Below are 22275 nucleotides of genomic sequence, written 5' to 3'. Positions count from 1 at the left end.
AAATTTTTGTGCACTGGGCCTCTGGTCTATACTAATAAAAGGGTAATATGCTAATTAGACTGGGTTGACTGGACATCCAGTCATCCTTCCTTCCTTCCTGAAAAAGCCACAGTGGCAGGGGCTGAAGCAGAGGCAGTTAGGGGCGATCAGGCCCAAAGGGAAGAAAAGTTAGTGGCGATCAGGCCCGAAGGGGAGAGCACTTAGGGGCAATCAGGCAGGCAGGCAGGTGAGTGGTTAGAGCCAGTGGTCCTGGATTGCGAGAGGGATGTCCGACTGCAGGGATTGGGCCTAAACCGGCAGTCGGACATCCCCCGAGGAGTCCCAGATTGGAGAGGGTACAGGCCAGGCTGAGGGAACCCCCCTGCATGAATTTCGTGCACCAGGCCTCTAGTATGCATATAATTCCCTTATTAATCTCTACCCCCGTCCCCCCCCGACACACAGTATCCACCCCCATCTTTCCTCTGAAATTCATCAGTCTGTTCATGGTTTTGTCTCTGAATCTGTTTTGTTCAGCAGTTTATTTTGTTCATTAGATTCCACAGATGAGTGAGATCATGTGATACTTATCTTTCTCTGGCTGGCTTCTTTCAGCTAGCATAATTTCTCTCCAGGTCCATCTATGCTATTGCAAATGGCAAGGGTTCCTTCTTTTTTACCGTTGTGTAGTATTCCGTTGTGTAAATGTACCACCGTTTTTTTATCCACTCATCTGCTGATGGGCACTTGGGCTGTTTCCAAATCTTTTTATTTTTATTTGATTTGTTGATTTTTTAATTTTTTAAGTCTTAAATATAATAATAACACATGCAATAAATGTTAATATTTCAAGAAAAGACTTTAAGAATAATAATATTACCAAAACTATATTAACAAAGTATAATATTACAAAAGTTGTAGAAAATATTTAAAATCTGCAAATAACAGATTACTTTTATTATATTCTAAAATATTTTTCCCACCTCTGGCTCTACTTTTGTTCATCAGTTTATATTGTTCATTATATTCCACAAATGAGTAAGATCATGTGATATTTATCTTTCTCTAACTGGCTTATTTCACTTAGCATGATGCTCTCCAGTTCCATCCATGCTGTTGTGAATGGTAAGAGTTCCTTTTTTTTATAACAGCATAGTATTCCATTGTGTAGATGTACCACAGTTTTTTTTAATTGTTTAAAGTATTACATATGTCTCTTTTTTCCCTGATTAACACCCCCCCTGCCACTCCCATCCCAGAGGGCAAGCCCCCACTGCCCTAGTGTCTGTGTCCTATGGTTTTGCTAATATGCATGCATGTAAGTCCTTTGGTTGATCTCTAACACCCCCCTTCCCCTGCCATTTGTCTCTGGATCATTTTTTGTTCATCAGTTTATGTTGATCATTATATCCCACACATGACTGAGATCATGTAATATTTATCTTTCTCTACTGGCTTATTTCGCTTAGCATAATGCTCTCCAGTTCCATCCATGCTGTTGCAAATGGTAAAACTTCCTTCTTTTGTTATAGCAGCATGGTATTCCATTGTGTAGATGTATGGTAGACTTTTATCTCTAATATTACATCAGTACATTCAGAATTATAAACATTAATTTAAGCATTAATGAATTAAATGTGCATTTGTTTACTTTGTAAAGCTTCAAAATTAACGAATGCAAATGTAAACAGTGATTTTAACTCCTTAGTCAATCAACCCTACCATACACACAGAAATGCCTTTCCCTATTTGCAAAATAATATTAATATGGGAATAGACTACTTAATGTCCTTGTGTTCATGTGTAATGTTTGAAAAACAGTTAAGCTAATGTTTTGGTATAACTTTGCAATTAGAATAACAAATTTAAAAATATATTCATGTGGCTTTATTTTTGGTTTACTTTTTATAAGTCTTTATGTTTGGCATGACATATTTATAACTCTTAACCAGGTAGTCACTTGAAAACAAATTTGGATCTGAGAAGCTAAATTGTGAAAAGTAAGGTTGTCACAGGAGATAGTGACCCTTACATCGCAACTTCTTGGTGGAATAAAGTGGAGGAGTCCTATCTACGAGGCATATCAGCTTCAGACCTCTGAAAGAACTACTCTCTTTTTTTCTTCTTTCCTGTTTTTAAAAACTTCCGACAACAAAACAGAACACATTTTATGAGGACAAATGTAGCAGTTGCCACACAGGCCAGCAGGAACCCAATCACATCCAAAGAGTGGTACTGGAACCAGGTGAGCTCATGGGCGGCTGGCCTCAGGTGTTTGGCTCCTTTGTGGCGCATGACAAACTCGATCCAGAAGACTGCTCGATCTAGAGGCTTTACTGGCTGGTCATGATGAATTCTTGATATTTTCATAGCATTCTCCTTATATCTAAAGGAGAAACACAAAGATATCAACATTGAAAGAAAGTTAATTTGCTTAAGCCAATCATTCCCAATGAAAGTTGTGGGTTTTTTTTAAATTAAAAAATATTTTTATTGACAGATCAGCGTGGTTAATTGGTTGAGCCTTGACCCATGAACCAGGAGGTCACTATTGGATTCTGTGTCAGGGTACATGCCCAGGTTGCTGGCTCCATCCCCAGTGTGGGGTGTGCAGGAGGCAGTCGATCAATGATTCTCTCTCAATATTGATGTTTCTATCTCTCTCTCCTTCTCCCTTCCTTTCTGAAATCAGTAAAAATATATTTAAACAATATACACAAAAACATATATTGTATGATTCTGTTATTATGAAATATCCAGAAGGACTAATCTATAGAGACAGAAAGTTGATCGATGGTTTTTTGGGTGAGGGAGATGGGAAGTGACTTCTAAGGCATATGGTATGTCTTTTTGGGATGACAAAAATGCCCTAAGTTTATATTGTGATAGTTTCATAGCTTTGTAAGCATACTACATATATTAGAATTTTATAATTTTAATCATGAATTTTATGGTATGTAAATACTATTTCATAAAATCTATTTAAATGATTATAATAAAATAAATTTTTGAATGTAAAGATATTTATAGTTTCAGAATTTTAGATATTGAATTTATTTAAGTAAAGAATTTATGTTTTTTCTTCTAGTTTATCACTCTTCCTTTTATGTATTTTATCATATTTTAAAAATGTGTCCTTATAATTATTACATAACTTTTATTATTGGAGGAGAAAATTGTTGCACTAGATGGCTCCCCATTAAATACATGGGGTTAAAATGCAACTTTGAAGTAAATGTGTGGTTGAAAATAAAAGTAGATTAGGATGGGTTAACTCATCTTAATAATGTCAAAATTAGCCTCTTAAAAATGGGATGAAATTAAGATGCACTATTGACAAACTAATCTATGTATAAGTACTATCTATAAAAAAATAGGTGATACTTACGAAGGGTCATTAATGACAGTCTTCAATGCATTAAGCAAATCTGTACTTGAAATAGTGTTGAAGTCCAATCTGACAGCTGCTCCCTTGGTCTTCATGTGAACAATGTTATCAGGTTGATCCGCAAACATAGGAAGGCCCACCATAGGGATCCCATGGTAGATCGCCTCATAGATGCCATTGGTTCCACCATGAGTTATAAAGGCTTTGGTTTTTGGATGACCTAGGATTGGGTGAATTTCAGCAAATTTTGTATTATAAATCTCGGACTAAAATGAGAGTTGGGCAATAAAGGCACAGAGACTATATATTTAGTAACAGACTGGTCTACACTTCAGACTGTAGTAAAATGTATTTCAGAACTCTTAGAAAGAGGCACCTAAGTCTGCTGGAGAGACAGTGAAGGCTTACATAAAAGATAGCTGTATGAAATGCTGAAAGGTATCCTTTAAGAAGAGGAAGAAGAAGAAAAAGGTAAAGATACAAACTTTGAACAACAAATACACATCTGTCAACAAGTGAATCTAAAAATCAAGTGAATAAATAATCTGATGAACAGAATAAACTGGTGATTATAATAGAATCAGGGGCATAGAAAGGGAGTGGACTGACTATTCTTGGGGGGGAAAGGGGTGTGGGGGATGCGGGAAGAGACTGGACAAAAATCGTGCATCTATGGATGAGGACAGTGTGGGGGGGGGTGAGGGGGGAGGGTGGGGTGGGAACCGGGTGGAGGGGAGCTATGGGGGGATAAAAGAGGAACAACTGTAATAATCTGAACAATAAAGATTTAATTAAAAAAAAGATAGGTGTGTTCCTTTTGACTTGAAATGAATACAAGTTGCCAGTGGACAAATGGAAAGAGAATATTCTGGATTTTAAAAAGTTTATGCAAAATAAAAAAATGATGGTGCATGTTGAAATATATTCTCTTAATAAAATAGTGAAGTCACAGAATGTAATATGTAGATGTCAAGGCGACAGACAATGGGATGGTGGTGGCACCGGAATCAGAGGAAGGAAAAGCTACACATTATAATAAAATACGTTATTACTTCAGAAAGAGATATTAATTTTTTCCCCACTGGATAATGGAGAGTCACTGGTAATAAAAGAGGAGCTGATATATTTCAGGGGCACCTGTACACCCTCACTGTGGATTAAACCATTGGTGTAAGGAGAGAATTAGGAGGGAGAGTGATCATTGGGAAAGTGTGAGCTATTCTCTCTGAGAGGAATTACACATGAACTAAGGATCTTTTGTTTGTGGCCATAAGGAACATGGCTGTGTAACATAAGATGTCAACTTATAGCTTATCCTTTTCCCCTAGGACTGGGAAAGAAATATTGGGAAGTTCATTTTTATTTTTGAGGTTTTCAGTAAGAAATGTCCAATACATTTCTATCCTAGTGAACTGCTTATCATTCTGGTTGACTTGATTCTGATTTCAGGGTTTTCCAGAATCTTACCAAGAAGGTCATTCTGGGGAATCCATTTATAGAGCCGGGTATTTGGCCCTAAGGTATCTGGTTTTTTGCCATCATATCTCCATATAACCTGTTAGGGTAAAGAAGGTAATGTATTACTTGAGTCAAACTGCAGAGTTATATCATGTTAGAATTCTAAATAGGTTAAGAGACATCTAGTTAAACCCCTGACATATTACAGGTTAAGGGAATGAGGACAAGACATGTTGATAATGAGAACCAATAAAACACTGCTGTAAGGGGCATAGGTACTCGTATTGTGGGTTACTTATTTTTATATTCAGTCAGGTATGAGTGCAATCATGACGTTTCACACTTTGGGGTTAGAGAAATGAGATTATCAATGACCAATTCAAGCATATAAATGTTTTTTAGGTAGTCATATTATAGTGTAAACAGCAAATTAATAGTCTATATATTCATTTTAATTATTTATTATTCTAACTGTCATCATGTAGATTTAATGTTAACCTGTTTATTTCTTTCTGAATAACAAGGAAGTGGTTTATTTATATTCACTAATTTCATAAATTATCTTAGAGTTTTACATCATTTGCTTTACAAAATCAATGCAATTAGCTATTTATGAGAATTAAATAATTCTGATATTTAACAATTTATTAATAATAATAAATAATGTGTGCTTCATGAGTATGTTTAGCTTCTTTTAGTTTTCTACTTATTAATCACCACGTCCAAGTGGTAATTTTTACCCAAAATCAGTATTATCACTCTAGCTAGGGTTGAAAATTGTCTTAAAATGTAGAAAAGAAAAGCCATTGGCACTTTATAAATAATAGTTTACCTGTTGAAAAGATAAAATATGATGATGGTAAATTTAATTAATCTGACTGGCAATAATTCACAACATGCTACAATGTACTGACAGCATTAATTAATATGGTTATTTAATTATAAATAGCCAAGCAATTTATAAGTCCACCAGTGAGCTGGATTCTAGTTTATATGTGGTTAACATCTTGTTTGCTATTGAGTCTTAAAGTTACTTCAAGTTCTCAGCAAATATGCATGGGTGATAAGGAGGAAGCTACATTAGTTAGTAAACTAAAAGTAATTCACAATTACCCGGATACTTCAAATGTATTTTATGTATTAGAATAATTCACTACCATAATTTGTGGAGAAGGAGGAGCAGCTGAAACTGTCCCACACTAGGCTTGCTTCTGGTTGACTCTTTTTCATCTCCTCCTCCTCCTCCTCCTCCTTCCCTCCTCTTCTTCTCTTCCTCTTCCAACTCCTTCTCCTCCTCCAACTCCTTCTCCTCCTGCTCCTCCCACCCTCTTCCTCCGCCTCCTCCTCCAACTCTTCCTTCTCCTCCTCCTCCTTCATCAGAAGTTATTATTCTGATGGGTTGTTTTGGGGCCACATTTTATAAAACACTGGATCACCTTGAGGGTTGGACCCACCTCCACCCTTTCTTTTATGTCTTCCTGCTTCAGAATTTAGCAGGGCCCAGCCCATCAGGGAGGTTCTCTTTCCTTTGTACAGGCCATTTTTTCTCTTTCTCTAAATCACTGTTTCTGGTTTAGGTACCTGGATGCAGCTTGGTGAGTCCTAGATATCCTTTCTCTGAATATCACCTTGCAACTGAATAGGCCTAATTCAAAATCCAGGGAAAGTAGGAGAGGCCTGGATTACCTGGCAAGTGTAAACTGTATGATGCCTTTCAGATTGTTATCATTCCCTGGTTAATGTTAAAATTTAACTCTATTCTGAGAACATTGGTAGTGTGTTCAGTACTCTAGGAATCCTGCAAGGAAATGAAGCAAATGACAGGATAGGATTTGGTGATATCTGTTCCTGCCCTATAATACTATTATCAAACCAAACTTCACACTGTATTTTTGAAATATACTTCTTTGTGACCAGAATATTAATGCCAAAGTTATTGTCCATCGAAAACACCCTCTGTACTACTTTAGCACCTGCCATGTGTATTTTGTTTTACAAATTGGTATCTAAGATCATTGAAGCTACCCTAATGGTTTACCTTTTATGTAGAAATTTCTTAATCAGACACTTTACAGTTTAACACACTTATTTGTTTTCTGCTCTAAGATAGTTTATCTAACCTTTTGAGGAACCTGGGCAAGGGCCGATGCAATCACATTGGCTCTTTCTTCTGTCATGTTAGTGACCATCGACCCCAGGGAAAACACCACAATACCATTTTCTCCAGAGCTCTGGACAAAATCTTCCATTTCCTGTGAAGGAAGAATTATTTTTTCCATTACAAAAGACAATAGCATAGTGAACACTATTAAAGGGATTGCTACAAACAGCCAAAGAGAAAATTAAGTATCATAAAGAATTATTAGTGTAGTTCTTGTTATTTTAAATTGTGTTAAAATACACATAATATACTTACCATCTTAACCATTTCTAAGTGTACAGTGCAGTAGTATATATATATATATTCTTATTGTTAAATAATTCATCTCCAGAACTTTTTCATCTTGTAAATTTTTACTGTATTTTTCTTAAACTGTAATTCTCCACTTGCCATTTTAACAGTCCCTGACAACTATCAGTCTTCTTTCTGTTTCTATGAATTTGACTAGTCTACATCCTTTATGTAAGTGGAATCATGCAGTATTTTTGTCTGTGGCCTATTTCACTTAGCAAAATGTCCTTAAGATTCAGCTATGTTATAGCAGGTGTTAGAATTTCCTTCAATTTTAAGGCTTGGTAATGTTCATCTACAGATATCCTGAGCCACCAGAAAGACAAGTGGGTCCTAGAGCAAATTAATCCTGAAATATTGCAGGAGGTAAAAATCACTAAACTGATACTTTCATTTTTCAGGGACATCATGAAAAGGCAGGATTCATTGAAAAAGATAATGCTGGGGAAAATAGAAGGCAGCTGGAAGGAGGATGATCAAATATGAGATGGACTGACTCCATAAAAAAGCCATAGGCATGAGTCTAAAAGAGTTGAGAGGGCTGTTAAAAGTAGGATTTTGTGGACATCACTCATTCCTAAGGTACTCAGGAGTCGAAGTTGACTCACAGCACGTAATACATAATACACTATTGTGTGTATTGATTGTTTATTGATTTATCTATCAACTAGAGGCCCGGTGGATGACATGCGTGCAGAGGTAGGATCCCTAGGCCTGGCAGGCAGTGGGGGCCCATCAGGGCCTTTCAGCTGCTGGCCAGGGCCTTCCTCCATTCTGTGCCGCCCCCTTGTGGTCAGTTCATGTCATAGCGAACGATCAAACTCTGGTCAAACTCTTGAGGGGACACTTTGCATATTAGACTTTTATATATATAGATACCCCTTGGGTTGATTTTATCTTTTGACTCTTGTGAATAGTGTTATGAATATGATTCTAATGTCACTATTTTGGAATATACCCAGAAGTTCTATTGTTGGATCAAATGATAATTGTTTTTATTTTTTTGAGGAACCTCCATTCTCTTTTTATCAGTGGCTGTTTTGAAGAGACCTAATTCTTCAGTTCCTTGGAGTATACAATTGATGAGCTTGAATTCCCTTATTATATATTCTTGTGCAAGTGTGTGTGTGTGTGTGTGTATAAGGAAGAAATGAAATAGAGCCAGTACACAGTATTGAAGAGGAAATGCTTTTAGAGGCTCTTCATTTATAATGTTATTAATTAATAATATATATTTTTGTAATTAGGCTACACAACAGGATCTTAACTCACCTTTAATTCTTTATTTTAGTTCTACTAAATTGTGTTTATGCTTGTCAGGTTTTCTGGAGAATTATTGTAGTATATTCATTAGTATTTTTTTCTTTGACTATGAATACTAAGAAAAAGGCCATTATGATTAGAATGACTATATCTTTTATATCATCTCTATAATAATTTATATCTCATCTTAACTTTTGTCATATTCTCCCAAACTTTCCCTATAAATCATTAAAAAAATTTATTGAAGTATAGTTGGCATACTATATTATATTTGTGTCAGGTGTGCAATGTAATTATTTGACATTTATATACTTTACTATGTGATAAGTCTAGTAACCATCTCAGTACACAAAGTTATGATAATATTATTGACTATATTCCTTATGATGTACATTAAATTCCTGTGATTCATTTATTTTATAACTAGAAGTTTGTACCTCTTACTCCTCTTCCCCTTTCCCCCCATTCCCAACTGCCTCCCCCTCTGGCAATCATCTCTATATACAAAAGGCTAATATGCTAAGTGTCCAACTGTCCAGGTAATGAGGTCGTGTAGCAATGCCCAGCTTCCTCTCCCTAGCGACTAGTCTCCTTGTTGTTTCTTCTACCCAGGAACACGACTTGCTTTATAGCCAGGTGCAAACATTTTACACTTTAACCAAATGTCTCTGAAGTGTTTTCCCATGCCTCATCTTATTTGATCTTCACGGAAGTCCTGGAATAGATAGATAGGAGACTCAGTGGAATTCTATTTTCTTTTCATTAGCCAGAAAACAGAGATTTAGAAAGCTTAGAAACTTGACCCAACTGAAAAGAAGTAAGAAATAGTGGAACTTGAAAATAACTTCAGGTTTTTTCATTTCACAGAATATAGTCAGACACTGCTACAGTTAAATATTTTACCCTTTGTTCTCTCTGCGTGATCTACAATAATAATCTGCTTTTAGTTGATATTTATGGCTGTGTTGCTGACAATTACTTGAAAAAGAAGTTAGGTTCTTCACTGGTCTAGAAAAAGTTTAGCTACATCAGAAGGCAAGTCTAATTAAGCAAGTTTATTCTCTATATATAAAAGGCTGAGTTGACTCATGCATGTGTTTCTGTCTGTCATTGTCGATTATGAATTTGGTTGACATTTCTAATATAGAGAAAGGGCAAATAGCGATATTAAAATATTTATTCTAATTAATCTCTTATCAATGTGCAGGAATACATACATTGGGCCACTAGTTAGTATATAATTTGTATCTGTAGGTCTTCTTCTGTTTGTTTATTTATTTATTTTTAGATTATACGTATAAGTAAAATCATATAGTATTTGTCTTTTTCTGCCTGATTTATTTAACTTAACATAATACCCTCTAGGTCCTTCCATGTTGTTGCATTTAGCAATATGTGGTCCTTTGATATTGGTGAGTAATTTTTCATGGTGTGCATAGACCGCATGGATTTTACCCATTTATCTATTGATGGATACCAAGGTTGCTTCCATATCTTGGCTATTGTAGTTAATGCTTAATGAACATGGGGGTGTATATATCTTTTCAGATTAGTGTTTTTGTTTACCTCTGATAAATACTCAGAAGTGGAATTGCTCGGTTGTATACTATTCTATTTTTAATTTTTTGAGGAACTTCCATACTATTTTCCATAGTGGCTCTAGCAATTTACAATCTTGCTCCATGCACAGGAGTTCCCTTTTCTCTACCTTTTTGACAACACTTTTTATTTGTTGACTGATTTCTGGATATTTATTTTGTATCCTGCTACTTTACTTAATTCATTTATCAGTTCTAGTAGTTTTTGTGTGGAATCTTTAAAGTTCTCTATATACTAGTACAGTATCTTGTCATCTGCAAATGGTGACAGTTTTACAGTTTTACTTCTTCATGTCCAATATAAATGCCCTTTATTTCTATTTCTTCTGTGATTGCTATAGCTAGGTCTTCCAATACTATATTGAACAAAGCTGGCAATAGCGGGCATCACTGTGTTTTGTTTTGTATTTTTATCGTAGAAGAAAAGCTTTTAGCTTTTCACCATTAAATATGATATTAGCTGTGGGTTTTATTGTTAAAATATGGTCTTTATTATGTTGATGTATGCTCTCTCTGTAGCCACATTGTTGAGAGTTTTTATCATGAGTAGATACTGGATTAGTCAAATACTTTTTTTTTCCTGTATCTACTGAGATGATTATATGATTTTTATCCTCGGTTTTATTGATGTTGTCTATCACATTGATTTTTTTGTGTGGATATGGAACCATCCTTGCATTCCTAGAATACATTCCATTTGAGCATGATGTATAATTTTTTAACATATTGTTGAATTCAGTTTGCTAATATTTTGTTGAAAATATTCACATCTATTTTTATCAGTGATATTGGCTTGTGATTTTTTTTTTTTTTGTATTGTCTTTGTCTGGTTTTGCTATCAGGGTACTGCTGACGGCTTTCATAGAATGAGTTTGTGAGTGTTATTTCCTTTTCAATATCTCTGGAATATTTTGAGGATAGGTATTAGTTGTTTGGTAGAATTAAATGTTCAGTAGAATTCATTTGTGAAATCTGGTCTTAAACTTTTGTTTGTTGGGAGTTGTTTTTTTTAAATTACTATTTCAATTTTCTTGCTAGTAGTTGATATGTTCAGGTTTATGCTTCTTCCTGGTTCATTCATTGAAGGTTGTATGTTTCTTGTCTAGCTCTTTTTCTGGAGATTTTCTATTCTTTCATTTGGGGCCTGTTCCTTTGTCTCCCTATACTTGCTGCCTCTTTGTGTTTGTTTCTATGTATTAGACCAATTTGCTTTGACTCAGAGTTTTGTGTATTCCCTCATTTGTTTTACTTTCTGTGTTTATTTCTAAGAATTAGATGAAACAGCCACCTCTCCTGACCTTGATAAAGTGGCTTTGTGTAGGAATGATCTTTGTGTAGTCTGTGAGTGCTGAGTGGCTTCGGCAGGCTGGCTGAAATTGATGTGGTTGCTTGAGGTACGAGGGGGTCCCTGACATGCAGGCTAGCCACAGTTGAGGCAAACATGACCAATTTTATCAGGATGCCCAGCTCCGCAGACACCCTGGCAGGCTGGATGGCTGGGTTTGGAACAGCCAGTGGCATATGGCTGCAGCATTGACATGGCAGTTTGTCTGTCTGAGCCTGAGGTGGGTGTGGGGTGAGTGGCTTAGGGCACGCTATGGTGGCCTTGCAGGTGAGCTACAGCACTTGAATTGAATTCTTGCCCATGCTATCACTGGAAGAGAATGTAAACATTGGCACTCTCACGTACCTCCAATCCCAAAGAGTTTCCACAGAGCCTGGAGAGTTCTCACAGTTTCTCAACCTTCTCTACACAGTCTCTCTCTCTCTCATTTCTTGTGCAGAAGCTATTCAGTCAATCCTCAGATGTTTTTCAGGAGGAAATGCTCTTCATGTAGGTGTATTTCCTGAGTATTCATGGGAAGGTGTCAGTTCAGGGTCTTCCTATGCTGAAATCTTGGACCTCTCTCCCTAAATCACTTCTTACAGGCTGGAGAATTACTATAATTCAGAAGTCTGTTATTATTGCTCAGAATATTCATGAAATAGCCTTAAGATTCCTATTTATAACCCACAATTATCCTTTTATAGTTATTTATCTGAGTGTCCATGTTTCTGACATGTATGGGTATGACACCTTTTGCTCTGAAATCATATTGTACTTTCTTGTAGAATATGCTATGTGTAACTGGCTGTGAGGGGCCCTCATCATCACCTCGCTGACTCTCCCAGGGAGAACCTGCCTCACAGTGGGAGAGCTACAACTGGGCTTTCTGCAGCAAAGATCTGGTCACCCTCTTGGGTAGCACAGTTTGATGTATTTAAAGTTGCTGGTGAAGTCATGTTCACCTGGAATTGTTTCAGAATTATTCTGATTGCGGTCCCTGATTTTTTATCAGTTTTCAAATTTTATTACTTTCAGTGTTAGAAAAATTCCTGATTTCTCAATGTACTTTCTAGTTCCCCACCCCCAAATGTGTAAGGAGACAGAATTTCTTGGATATCTGGTCCAAACTTCATACTTATCTATCCCCTCTGTCCCCCCTGCTGATTTTTGTGTTTTAAATAGTTCAGTTTTTTTTTTCTCTGAAAAATAAAGACCTAACCCTCTTAACATAAAAAAGTTTACTTTCTCATTCTAATAATTGCTTCCAGCTTTTGTTTAAAAAAACTGACATATAATTGAAATGTAACATTCTGTAAGTTTGAGATGTATAGTGTGTTGAATTGATTCATTTATATATTATAATATGACTAGGGGCCCAGTGCACGAAATCGTGCACCTTTATAGGAACTGTGGGCCACGAGGCTGTGGTGGGCACAGGGGAGGGTCTTGGTCCATCCTTTGTGTTCCACCCGGCCCCTCCCACCATGGCCTTAGTTCCTTGTCTGCCTGCAGCCTTGCTCCAACCACCGCCGCTCCCATGTGCTGACTGTGCCAACAGTAGGTGTGAGTAAGGTTGGCATCATCATCAGCTGCTGCTCCAATTGCCCCTCAGGGGAGGTGGAAAAGCCTTCAGTGATGATTGGGGCTGGCAGCCATCACTTGCACCCGCTGATGGCACCGAGTTGTTGGGACCAGTGCTGGGCACCAGCAGCGGGTGCGAGTGGCAGATCTGGCTCTGGCAGTGGGTGTGAGCAGCGGCTCCAGTGCTGGCCATGGATGTGAGCAGGGCCATTGCCGGCAGCGGGTGTGAGAGGTGGCTGCTGGACCGGATCGCCCCTCAGGAGCAGGGGTAGGTAGAGAAGCCCTCAGGGACAATCGGGGCCAGCAGCTGCTGCATGCACCCACTGATGGTACTGAACAATCGGGACTCATGCTGGGCACCAGAAGTGGGAATGGGTGGCTGCTCTAGTGCCGGCTGCGGGTGTGAGCAATGGCCCTAATGATGGCAGCAGGTGTGAGCACCCAGTGGGACCGTGGGATGCGGGAGCAAAGAATTTTCAGTAACCACCATAGTCTCTCCCGGATGACATTGACCGGTGCCCCTCCTTGGTCTGGTGTCCCTGCTCACTCAGTGGTTCCACCATCTCACCACAGCCAACACCCGCCATGTTCTGCGCTCTGCCGCCTGCTGCCAACCCCTGCCATGTTTCGTGCATGCCCCCTGGTGGTCAGTGCAGGTCATAGAGACCAGTTGTTCGGTTGTTCTGCTGTTCGGTCTATGTGCAGATTAGGATTTTATATATATAGACTAGAGGCCCAGTGCATGAAATTTGTGCACATGGAGGGGGTCCCTCAGCCCAGCCTTCACCCTTCCAATCCTGGACCCCTTGGGGATGGCCGACTGATGGTTTAAACCAGCAGTCGGACATCCCTCTCGCAATCTGGGACCACTGTCTCCTAACCACTTGCCTGCTAGCCTGCCTGAGCACCCCTAACCACTGAGCATGCCAACCTGATGCCCCTAACTGCTCCCTTGCCAGCTGGATCACCCCCTAACTGCTCCCCTGCTGGTCTGATTGCCCTCTAACTGCTCCCCTGCTGGCCTGATTGCCCCTAACTGCCCTCCCATGCCAGCCTGATCGCCCCTAACTGCCTTTGCCTTGGCCCTGCCACTGTGGCTTTCTCTGGAAGGATGTCTGGAAGATGTCCAGTCTAATTAACATATTACTCTTTTATTAGTATAGACTAGAGGCCTGGTGCACAAAAATTTGTGCACTCAGCGGGGAGGTCCCTCAGCTCGGTCTGTGCCCTCTTGCAGTCTGGGACCCCTCGGTGGATGTCCACCTGCTGGCTTAGGCCTGCTCCCGGGGGGGATTGGGCCTAAGCTGGCAATAAGACATCCCTCTGGCAGGCTGGCAGCCCTCGGAGGATGTCCACTTGCCAGTGGGGAGCAGACCTAAGCTGCAGTCGGACATCCTTAGCCCTGCTGAGGAGGCAGGAGAGGCTCCCACCACCACTGCTGCACTGGCAGCCATCAGCCTGGCTTGTGGCTGAGCAGAGCTCCCCCTGTGGGAGTGCACTGACCACCAGAGGGCAGCTCCTGCATTGAGCGTCTGCCCCCTGGTGGTCAGTGTGTGTCATACTGACCAGTCATTCCCAGTCGTTCTGCTGTTAGGGTCAGTTTGCATCTTACCCTTTTACTATATAGGATAGAGGCCTGGTGCATGGGTGGGGGCTGCCTGGTTTGCCCTGAAGGGTGTCCCGGATCAGGGTGGGGGTCCCGCTTGGGTGCCTTGCCAGCCTGGGTGAGGGGATGATGGCTGTTTGCAGCTGGTCACACCCCCTTCAAGGTGGGGGTCCCCACTGGGGTGCCTGGCCAGTCTGGGTGAGGTGCTGATGGCTGTTTCAGGCTGCCCGCACCCCCTTAGGGTGGGGATCCCCACTGGGGTGCTTGGCCAGTCTGGGTGAGGGGCTGAGGGCTGTTTTCAGCTGGCCTGTGACTGAAGCTCCCAGCCTCTCTTTTTTTCTTTTTCTTTTTATTCTGGGATTTATTTATCTTCTATAATTGAAACTTTGTTGCCTTCACTGGCGCTCCCAGCTCTGAGGCCGCAGCTGGCTGAAAGCAGGTATCTGGGGTTTGTTTAGCTTCTATAATTAAAACTTTGTTGCTTTTGGAGCTGTTGCCTTTGGAGCTTAGAGCAGGCCGCAGCAGGCGGGGAACCTTGGCTTCCTCCATGACTGGAGCAAGCAAACCTCCTGCTCGCTTCAGCTGCGTGGCTGCCGGCCACCATCTTTGTTGGCAGTTAATTTGCATATCTCGCTGATTAGCCAATGGGAAGCGTAGCAGAGGTATGGTCAATTACCCTTTTTGTCTTTTATTAGATAGGATTACTACCTAACATTAGTGAACACCTCTGTTAGGACACATAATTAACTTTTTATGTGTGTGGTGAGAACATTTAAGATCTAGTCTCTAGAAATTTTCAAGTATATAAAGAGTATTGTTGGCTATAATCACTATATGTCCTGAACTTAATCATCTTTGAGTTGCAAGTCTGTACCCTTGACCAACTTCTTCTTACCCACTAATCTCCCTTTCACCAGTCCATGGTAATCACCATTGTACTTCTGTATCTAGCGGGTTTGGCATTTTTAGATTCCACATATAAGTGATATCCTATACTATTTGTCTTTTTCAGTGTGCCTTATGTCACTTAACATAATACCTTTGTGGTCCATCTATGTTGTCCCAAATAGTAGTATTTCCTCCTTTCTTATGGCTGAATAATATTGTAGTGTGTGTGTGTGTATTTCACTTCTCTTAAGTTGTTTCCATTTATTGGCTCTTGTTTATAATGGTGCAATAAACATGGGATTATGGATATATTTTTGATATCCTATTTTTCTTACTTTTAGAAGTATACCCAGAAGTAGATTTGTGGGTCATGTGGGAGCTCTATTTAACTTCTTAAAAAACCTCCATACTGTTTTTCATAGTGGTTGCACTGGTTTTACATTCCCACCAACAGTGCACAAGATTCAGTGTTATCTTGTAGATCAGCAAGTTTCCTTAGCACAGCTATTTTCACTTTTTTATTGGGAGAATCATATATCTCCATGTCTGTATTTGTTTGCTGGAGGATTGTTGTAGAATTTGGTGACCTAATGTTTCCTTGATTTTTCATGTTCTTTGGAATTTTGCATTGCTGTTTTTGCATTTGAATTAGCAGTTACCCACTTATGTTTACTACTTTCAGGGTAGAAATACCTTTTGTCAGTACTGCTATAGGTAAAAGGCTTTTTCAGTTCTTGTATGAATATGCCTGCTCTGTGCTTTATGTTCCCTCTTGTGGGAGGATTCTGTTTGTCCTGTTTGTCCTCCCTCCATATAAAGCACCAGGCCAGATGCTGATCGCCTCCTTTTTCTTTTCCTGAAGGTGGTGCTACAGCTCAAGTTTGTGGTTCTCTCTTGTCTGCAAACTCTTGTCTGTAATTCTGCTCTTGCTCCCTAGCCTTTTATCAAATTTTACTCTTGCTGCTGCCCTTGACAGCTTCTACATAGAGCTGGCCACAGAGGGGAGGAGATATGGGTTGGAATGCAGGTCACTGTTGTTGCCCACATGCCAGTATGTGGGGATCTGTAAAAAAGGTTTTCTTAATGGTTTGTGGTCAGGCTTCCTGATGGAGTACAAAATGCAGTCAGGAGGAACCCTGTCTCTTTAACATGCTCTCTACTAATCTTCTTTGCCAGATCTGCTCCCTCTCACCAGTCACTGAGCTCCTAATTCAACACTCTGGATGCTGTGAGAGAGAAATGAGCTCTTTGGAAGCATCCTGCAAACCAGGGGAAGCTCGGCATCCACTCACCGGCTCTCTATCCCTGTGAGAGAAATCATGGGCACGGATGGGCCTTCTTTTAGCCTTACACTGAGCTCCCTTGGAGGAGGAATGATGCTGGCAAAATCACGCTTCCTCTTGCCCACACCAATGCATTCAAATTCATCTATTTTGTGTTCCAACAGAGTGCTGGAACTTCTCTTTTGGAAATCTGGACTTCCACAAACGTTCTCTACTCCATAGGTGACTGCCCAAGTCAGGGCTGTAGGTGCTCCTGGACTGCAGCTAAGAGGGGCTGGAACAATTCACAATATCCTGTAGGTGTCACAGCCAGTACTGGAGTCTCTCTGCCTATTACCTGATGCGTAGGTGGGAAAGACTCTTTCCATGTCCTTTTGCATTGGCACTTTTGTTCGTGGATAGATAACGAATTTTGTTGTTGCAAGAAGAAAATAACAAGGGATATCTCATGTTCACTTACACCAGATTGCTATTGTCACTCCTGAGGTATTCTGATCCACTCCCCTGGGATGCTCTGCAGCATTATTTTAGCATTATGCTTTTTCTTTATTATAATACTTTTCACACCATTTTTATTACTTGCTTATATGATCTCTTTCCAAGTAAAATATCTGGTGTGGGGAGTAAAACCTGTGTCTACATTGATGCTCTGTATATCCCCCCCTTGCACTGTGCTAGTCACTTAAAAATTAGTTTTTGAATTAATGGCTGATACTTTTTTATGTGTTGAATAATGAAGGCCTTAATTTAACTGACCCTATTTCCAAAGTCTCCCAAGTATAGTTTTTTATTTTGTAATGATAGTGACATTCAAATTCTTGAAATAGTATGAGTTTCTAATTGGCAGGTCACTTTACCCAGATTCCCATATCTCTCTCAGTGTGACCAGACCTTCTGAATGAAGAGCACAGAATCATTCCTACTGAAAATGCAAAGTAGAACAAACATGAATAGTTTTACCTTAGGCAGAGGCTTAGCAGGTTTGCAGTGGAGGCCTCCAACAAATTGAAAATGTGGCAAGAGTGGGCGAGGGAATTCAAAATCCCAATAGGTTCGAATAAGCCATATATCTGCTTTTTTTATTAACTCGAATAATGTAGTGGGTCTTCCTGAAGGGGAAAAAAAGAGAAAATAAGGATATTGTAATATGAATATACCATTTTGTTTTCTTAAAAAAACACACACAAAAAAACAAACAAAACTTGGAATAATGAGCCAAAGATGTTTAAAAGATCTGTGCTTTGATAGTGCAGACAACCTATCTAATAAAGAAGTAATATACAAACTGACCATCACTCCAACACACAAGATGGCCGCCCCCATGTGGTCAAAGACGGCTGGCAGTGGAGGGCAGTTGGGGGGAACCAGGCCTGTGGGGGAGGGCAGTTGTGGGGGACCAGGCCTGCAGGGGAGGGCAGTTGGGGGGAACCAGGCCTGCAGGGGAGGGCAGTTAGGCATCAATCATTCTGGCAGGGAAGTGGTTAGGAGCAATTAGGCAGGCGGGCAGTCAAGCGGTTGGGAGCCAGCAGTCACGGATTGTGAGAGGAATGTCCAACTGCCGGTTTAGGCCCTGTGGGATTGGAGAGGGTGCAGGCTGGGCTGAGGGACACCCTCCCTCCCCCAGTGCATGAATTTTGTGCACTGGGCCTCTAGTTTTACTTATAAAAGACAAATTTCTCTGAATTAAGATTTATACAAATTCACCTTTTAGAGCACTCACAAAGATAGGATTTCATGCTACCAAGTAAGCACATGACTTACCTAGTGCTTTGCTGCAAAGCTGATCCCACTTCTCACTAAATGCTTGGAACCAGAAATCAAAATAAAGCACATACATCATATTTTTTACTCGCTCCATGAATGTCATTTGATCACTTAATTCTGATAAGACAATAGGTACGTAGGATGGAGGGAATGGAAGTCCTCCACTGTACTTTTCAATTGTATAGCCAAAAGAGAAGCGGAGACTGTACACAAAAGGTATTTTAAGTAGCTCAGCCAGCAGCTCACCACAGGGTCCAGCAGGATCTGCAAGAACGACATCAAACCTTGATTCCTGTAGTTTGGTCATAAGTTTCTTGTTCAAAACTACATCTTTACATAGTGTTTGAACACAATCAGTATATTCCCAAATGATATCTTGCATTAGTGAAAAATAAGTCCAAAATGTATCTTTTGGCATATATGTCCAGTTAGAGATGATCCGCTTGAAAAGATCCTCAAAATCATCTTTTGTTAAAGATGTAGGAAAAACCTCAAATTGAATAGCAGATGGCTTATTGGGATCAACAAGAATTGAAGCTGAAGATGTCAGAACGGTCACTTCATGACCTCTCTGGACAAGTGCATCCAGGATGGTCTTCATGTTGATCCAGTGGCTGTATTCTGTGGGCCACACCAGCACCTTTCCACAACTCCCAGGGCTGAAGTGACCACTCAGCTGTAGCAGCAGCAGAACTGAAATCCACTTCATAGGCATCCTGGTGGCACACAGGCTTCTTTTCAAATGGCTGAACTCTTACCATGGCTCATGCTTACGTGCAAAGGGAAATCAATCAGGAAGTTAAAATATAACTTCTACACCCAAAGTAAAAACATTTGATAAACAGAGCATTTTATAGCGTCAGAAAATTATAAAGTAATGATCTTTTTTAAAAATACAAATCTGTGTAATATCTAAAAGTGCTATTATTTAGCTGAATCAACTTGGCAGTTTTCCTGTGATTTGTAATTTATTATAGATGAATGTCATAATTATAGGAAGTTAGAAGTAATTGTGTTTGTAATGACTTTTTGTGAAGAAAGGGAGGTAAAGCTGCCAGAAGCCAGTTCCAGCATGTCATAATTGCAAGAGTTTCATCAAAATGTTCATAGAACTTGAGGACTCAACAAGGGCTGAGTCACATATGTTATCACCTGTTGGGAATGGCTGAGGGCATTTCCCCAAACCTGAAAAGACAGCTCAGGGCATCTTAATCTACATGTTATTGCCTCCTACTGGCCAAACACCTGAACAGCCGTAGGCTAATTCTCCCCATTCTGACAATGGACTCTGTATACGAAACCCTGACCCTGTGAAGTGTATATCTCTGCCTGGCCTCAGGACAATTTGTGCTAATAAAAAGCATGGGGTACTGAGATGAGGAGATCTTAGCTCCTTTTGGTTAGGCTCCTCTGACCCCCAATGCCTTTCAAAATTATATTTTGTCACTGGACTCTTACTTAAGTTACACACAGCCTTCTCCAGATTGCTGAACCCTTCTAGATGCTGGAACAAGAATCCCGGCAAAACTATTATGCAGCTGACAAAGAATTACCTGGATGACAGTTCCAGATTTTTTATTTTATTTGTTTATTTATTTTTTAAATTTATCTTTATTGCTGAAAGTATTACAGGTGTCTGCTTTGTGTTTTTTTTTCCCTCCATTGACCACCTCCTCCCCATACTTGCCCTCCCAAGCCTTTACCACGCTACTGTCTGTGTACATGGGCTATGCATGTATGCATATCAATTCCCCGATTAATCTCTACCGCACCCCCCGCCCCCCCTCGCACACACACACACACACACACACACACACACTATCCACCCCACCGTTCCTCTGAAATTCATCAGTCTGTTCATGGTTTTGTCTCTAAATCTATTTTGTTCTTCAGTTTATTTTGTTCATTACATTCTACATAGAGTAGGTCATGTGATACTTACCTTTTTCTGACTGGCTTATTTCGCTTAGCATAATACTCTCCAGGTCCATCCATACTGTTGCAAATGGAAAGAGTTACTTCATTTTCACTCCCGTGTAGTATTCCATTGTGTAAATGTACCACAGTTTTTGTTATTCACTAAACAGCTAATGGGCACTTGGGCTGGTTCCAAATCTTAACTATTGCAAATTGTGTTGCTATGAACATAGGGGTGCATATATATATCCTTTCTGATTGGTGTTTCTGGTTTCTTAGGATATATTCCTAGAAGTGGGATCTCTGGGTCAAACGGGAGTTCCATTTTAAATTTTTTGAGGAATCTCCATAATGTTTTACACAGTGGCTGCGCCCACCAATCTGCATTCCCACCAGCAGTGTACTAGGGTTCCCCTTTATCCACATTGTCACCAACACGTCATTTGTTGATTTGTATCACCTACCCTGTGTGAGGTGATACCTAATTGTTGTTTTAATTTGCATCTCTCAGATGATTAGTGACTTTGAGCATTTTTTAATATATCTCTTGGCCTTCTGTATGTCCTTTCTACTTTGGAGACGTGTCTATTTAGGTCCTTTGCCCATTTTTTAAACATGCTAATATATATTTTTAAATAATTTGTTATTGTTGAAAGTATTACATATGTCCCCTTTTGCCCCCATTAACACCCACTAGCCTGCCCTCACTTTCACCCTAGGCTCTCACCATCCCATTGTCTAGGCCCATGGGCCATTCATATATGCATATAAGGTCCTTGTTTAATTACCTTCCACCCACCCACACTCTCCCTCCTTCCCTCTGAGATTCCACTCTCCATTCCATGTTTCCATGTCTCTAGATCCACTCCACTCGTAGATTCCACATAGGAGTGAGATCATGTGATACTTGTCTTTCTCTGACTGACTTATTTCACTTAGCATGATACTCTCCAGGTCCCTCCATGCAGTCTCAAAGGGTAAAATATTTTTTTTTTTTTACTGCTGCATAGTATTCAATTGTATAAATGTATCACATCCACTCATCTGCTGATGTGCACTTGGGTTGTTTCCATGTCTTAGGTATTGTAAATTGTGCTGCTGTGAACATAAGGGTGCATACATTCTTTCTGATTGGTGTTTCGGGTTTCTTAGGATATATTCCTCGAAATGGAAAGACTGGGTCAAATGGCAGTTCCATATTTTTTTGAGGAAAATCCATACTGTTTTCCATAATGGCTGCACCAGCCTACATTCCCACCAGTGGTGTACTAGGGTCCACTTTTCTCTGTATCCTCACTAGCACTTGTTTGTTGCCCTGTGGCTGCTGGGAGCAGGTAGCTCCTCTCTGGAAAAATGGCAGTTTTGGTTTGGATGCATCCAAACGACCAAATATAGGATTCCTGACTACTGCTTTCCCATGTCTCCCTGCACTGCTTCCCACGCCAGCCTCTCTGTAGGCACCTCAGTCTGTGCCTCCCTCCCTGCACCAAAGCCTCAGGTGAGTAGTTGCAAATGAAAACTCATATGCTCTGGGTTTCTCTCCAACTGGCTCCAGTCTGCGAGACTCCACAGTGGCCAGTACGTCTGCCACCTTTCACAGATGTATGTTACATGGGCTGCAGGTCTCGGCTCCGGTGTCGAGCCTGGGTTCTGGGCCTCTGTCTTCAGAGGGAACAGACCCTCCTGTGGCCCAGAACTCCCTCCTCTCTGTGCCTGCTGCCCCTGGGAGCTGGGTCAGCTCCTCTCCTGACCTGGCCCTTCCTACCAGTTT

At 40.2% G+C, this 22275-nt stretch overlaps 1 protein-coding gene across 1 annotated transcript; it reads right to left on the bottom strand.

Annotated features, from left to right (window-relative positions):
* Positions 1-1851: 1851 nt before the first annotated feature.
* On the bottom strand, positions 1852-19324 carry LOC139007077 (UDP-glucuronosyltransferase 2B31-like). The gene is made up of 6 exons (XM_070410099.1): positions 18585-19324; positions 17784-17932; positions 6946-7077; positions 4835-4922; positions 3368-3587; positions 1852-2365 (listed from the first exon to the last, which is right to left on the bottom strand). Exons 1-6 carry the CDS (start codon positions 19300-19302, stop codon positions 2086-2088), a joined length of 1587 nt encoding a protein of 528 aa, XP_070266200.1. The 5' UTR covers positions 19303-19324; the 3' UTR covers positions 1852-2085.
* Positions 19325-22275: the final 2951 nt, after the last annotated feature.

This window comes from Myotis yumanensis, unplaced genomic scaffold, assembly GCF_028538775.1.
Source record: "Myotis yumanensis isolate MYYU_CA2020_CCGP unplaced genomic scaffold, mMyoYum1.0.hap1 SCAF_1, whole genome shotgun sequence".
NCBI classification, from domain to species: domain Eukaryota; kingdom Metazoa; phylum Chordata; class Mammalia; order Chiroptera; family Vespertilionidae; genus Myotis; species Myotis yumanensis.
Note: the sequence above shows the minus strand (reverse complement) of the source record. Positions and strands in the feature narration are given on the sequence as shown.

Excerpts from the sequence above, each read along its gene's own strand:
- LOC139007077 (XM_070410099.1), bottom strand. The coding sequence starts at position 19,302 with ATGCCTATGAAGTGGATTTCAGTTCTGCTGCTGCTACAGCTGAGTGGT. Across the intron at positions 7,078-17,783 it reads CTGCTAAGCCTCTGCCTAAG|GAAATGGAAGATTTTGTCCA; the intron begins GTAAAACTATTC and ends CTTCCTTCACAG. Across the intron at positions 3,588-4,834 it reads TCCCCAGAATGACCTTCTTG|GTCATCCAAAAACCAAAGCC; the intron begins GTAAGATTCTGG and ends ACCCAATCCTAG.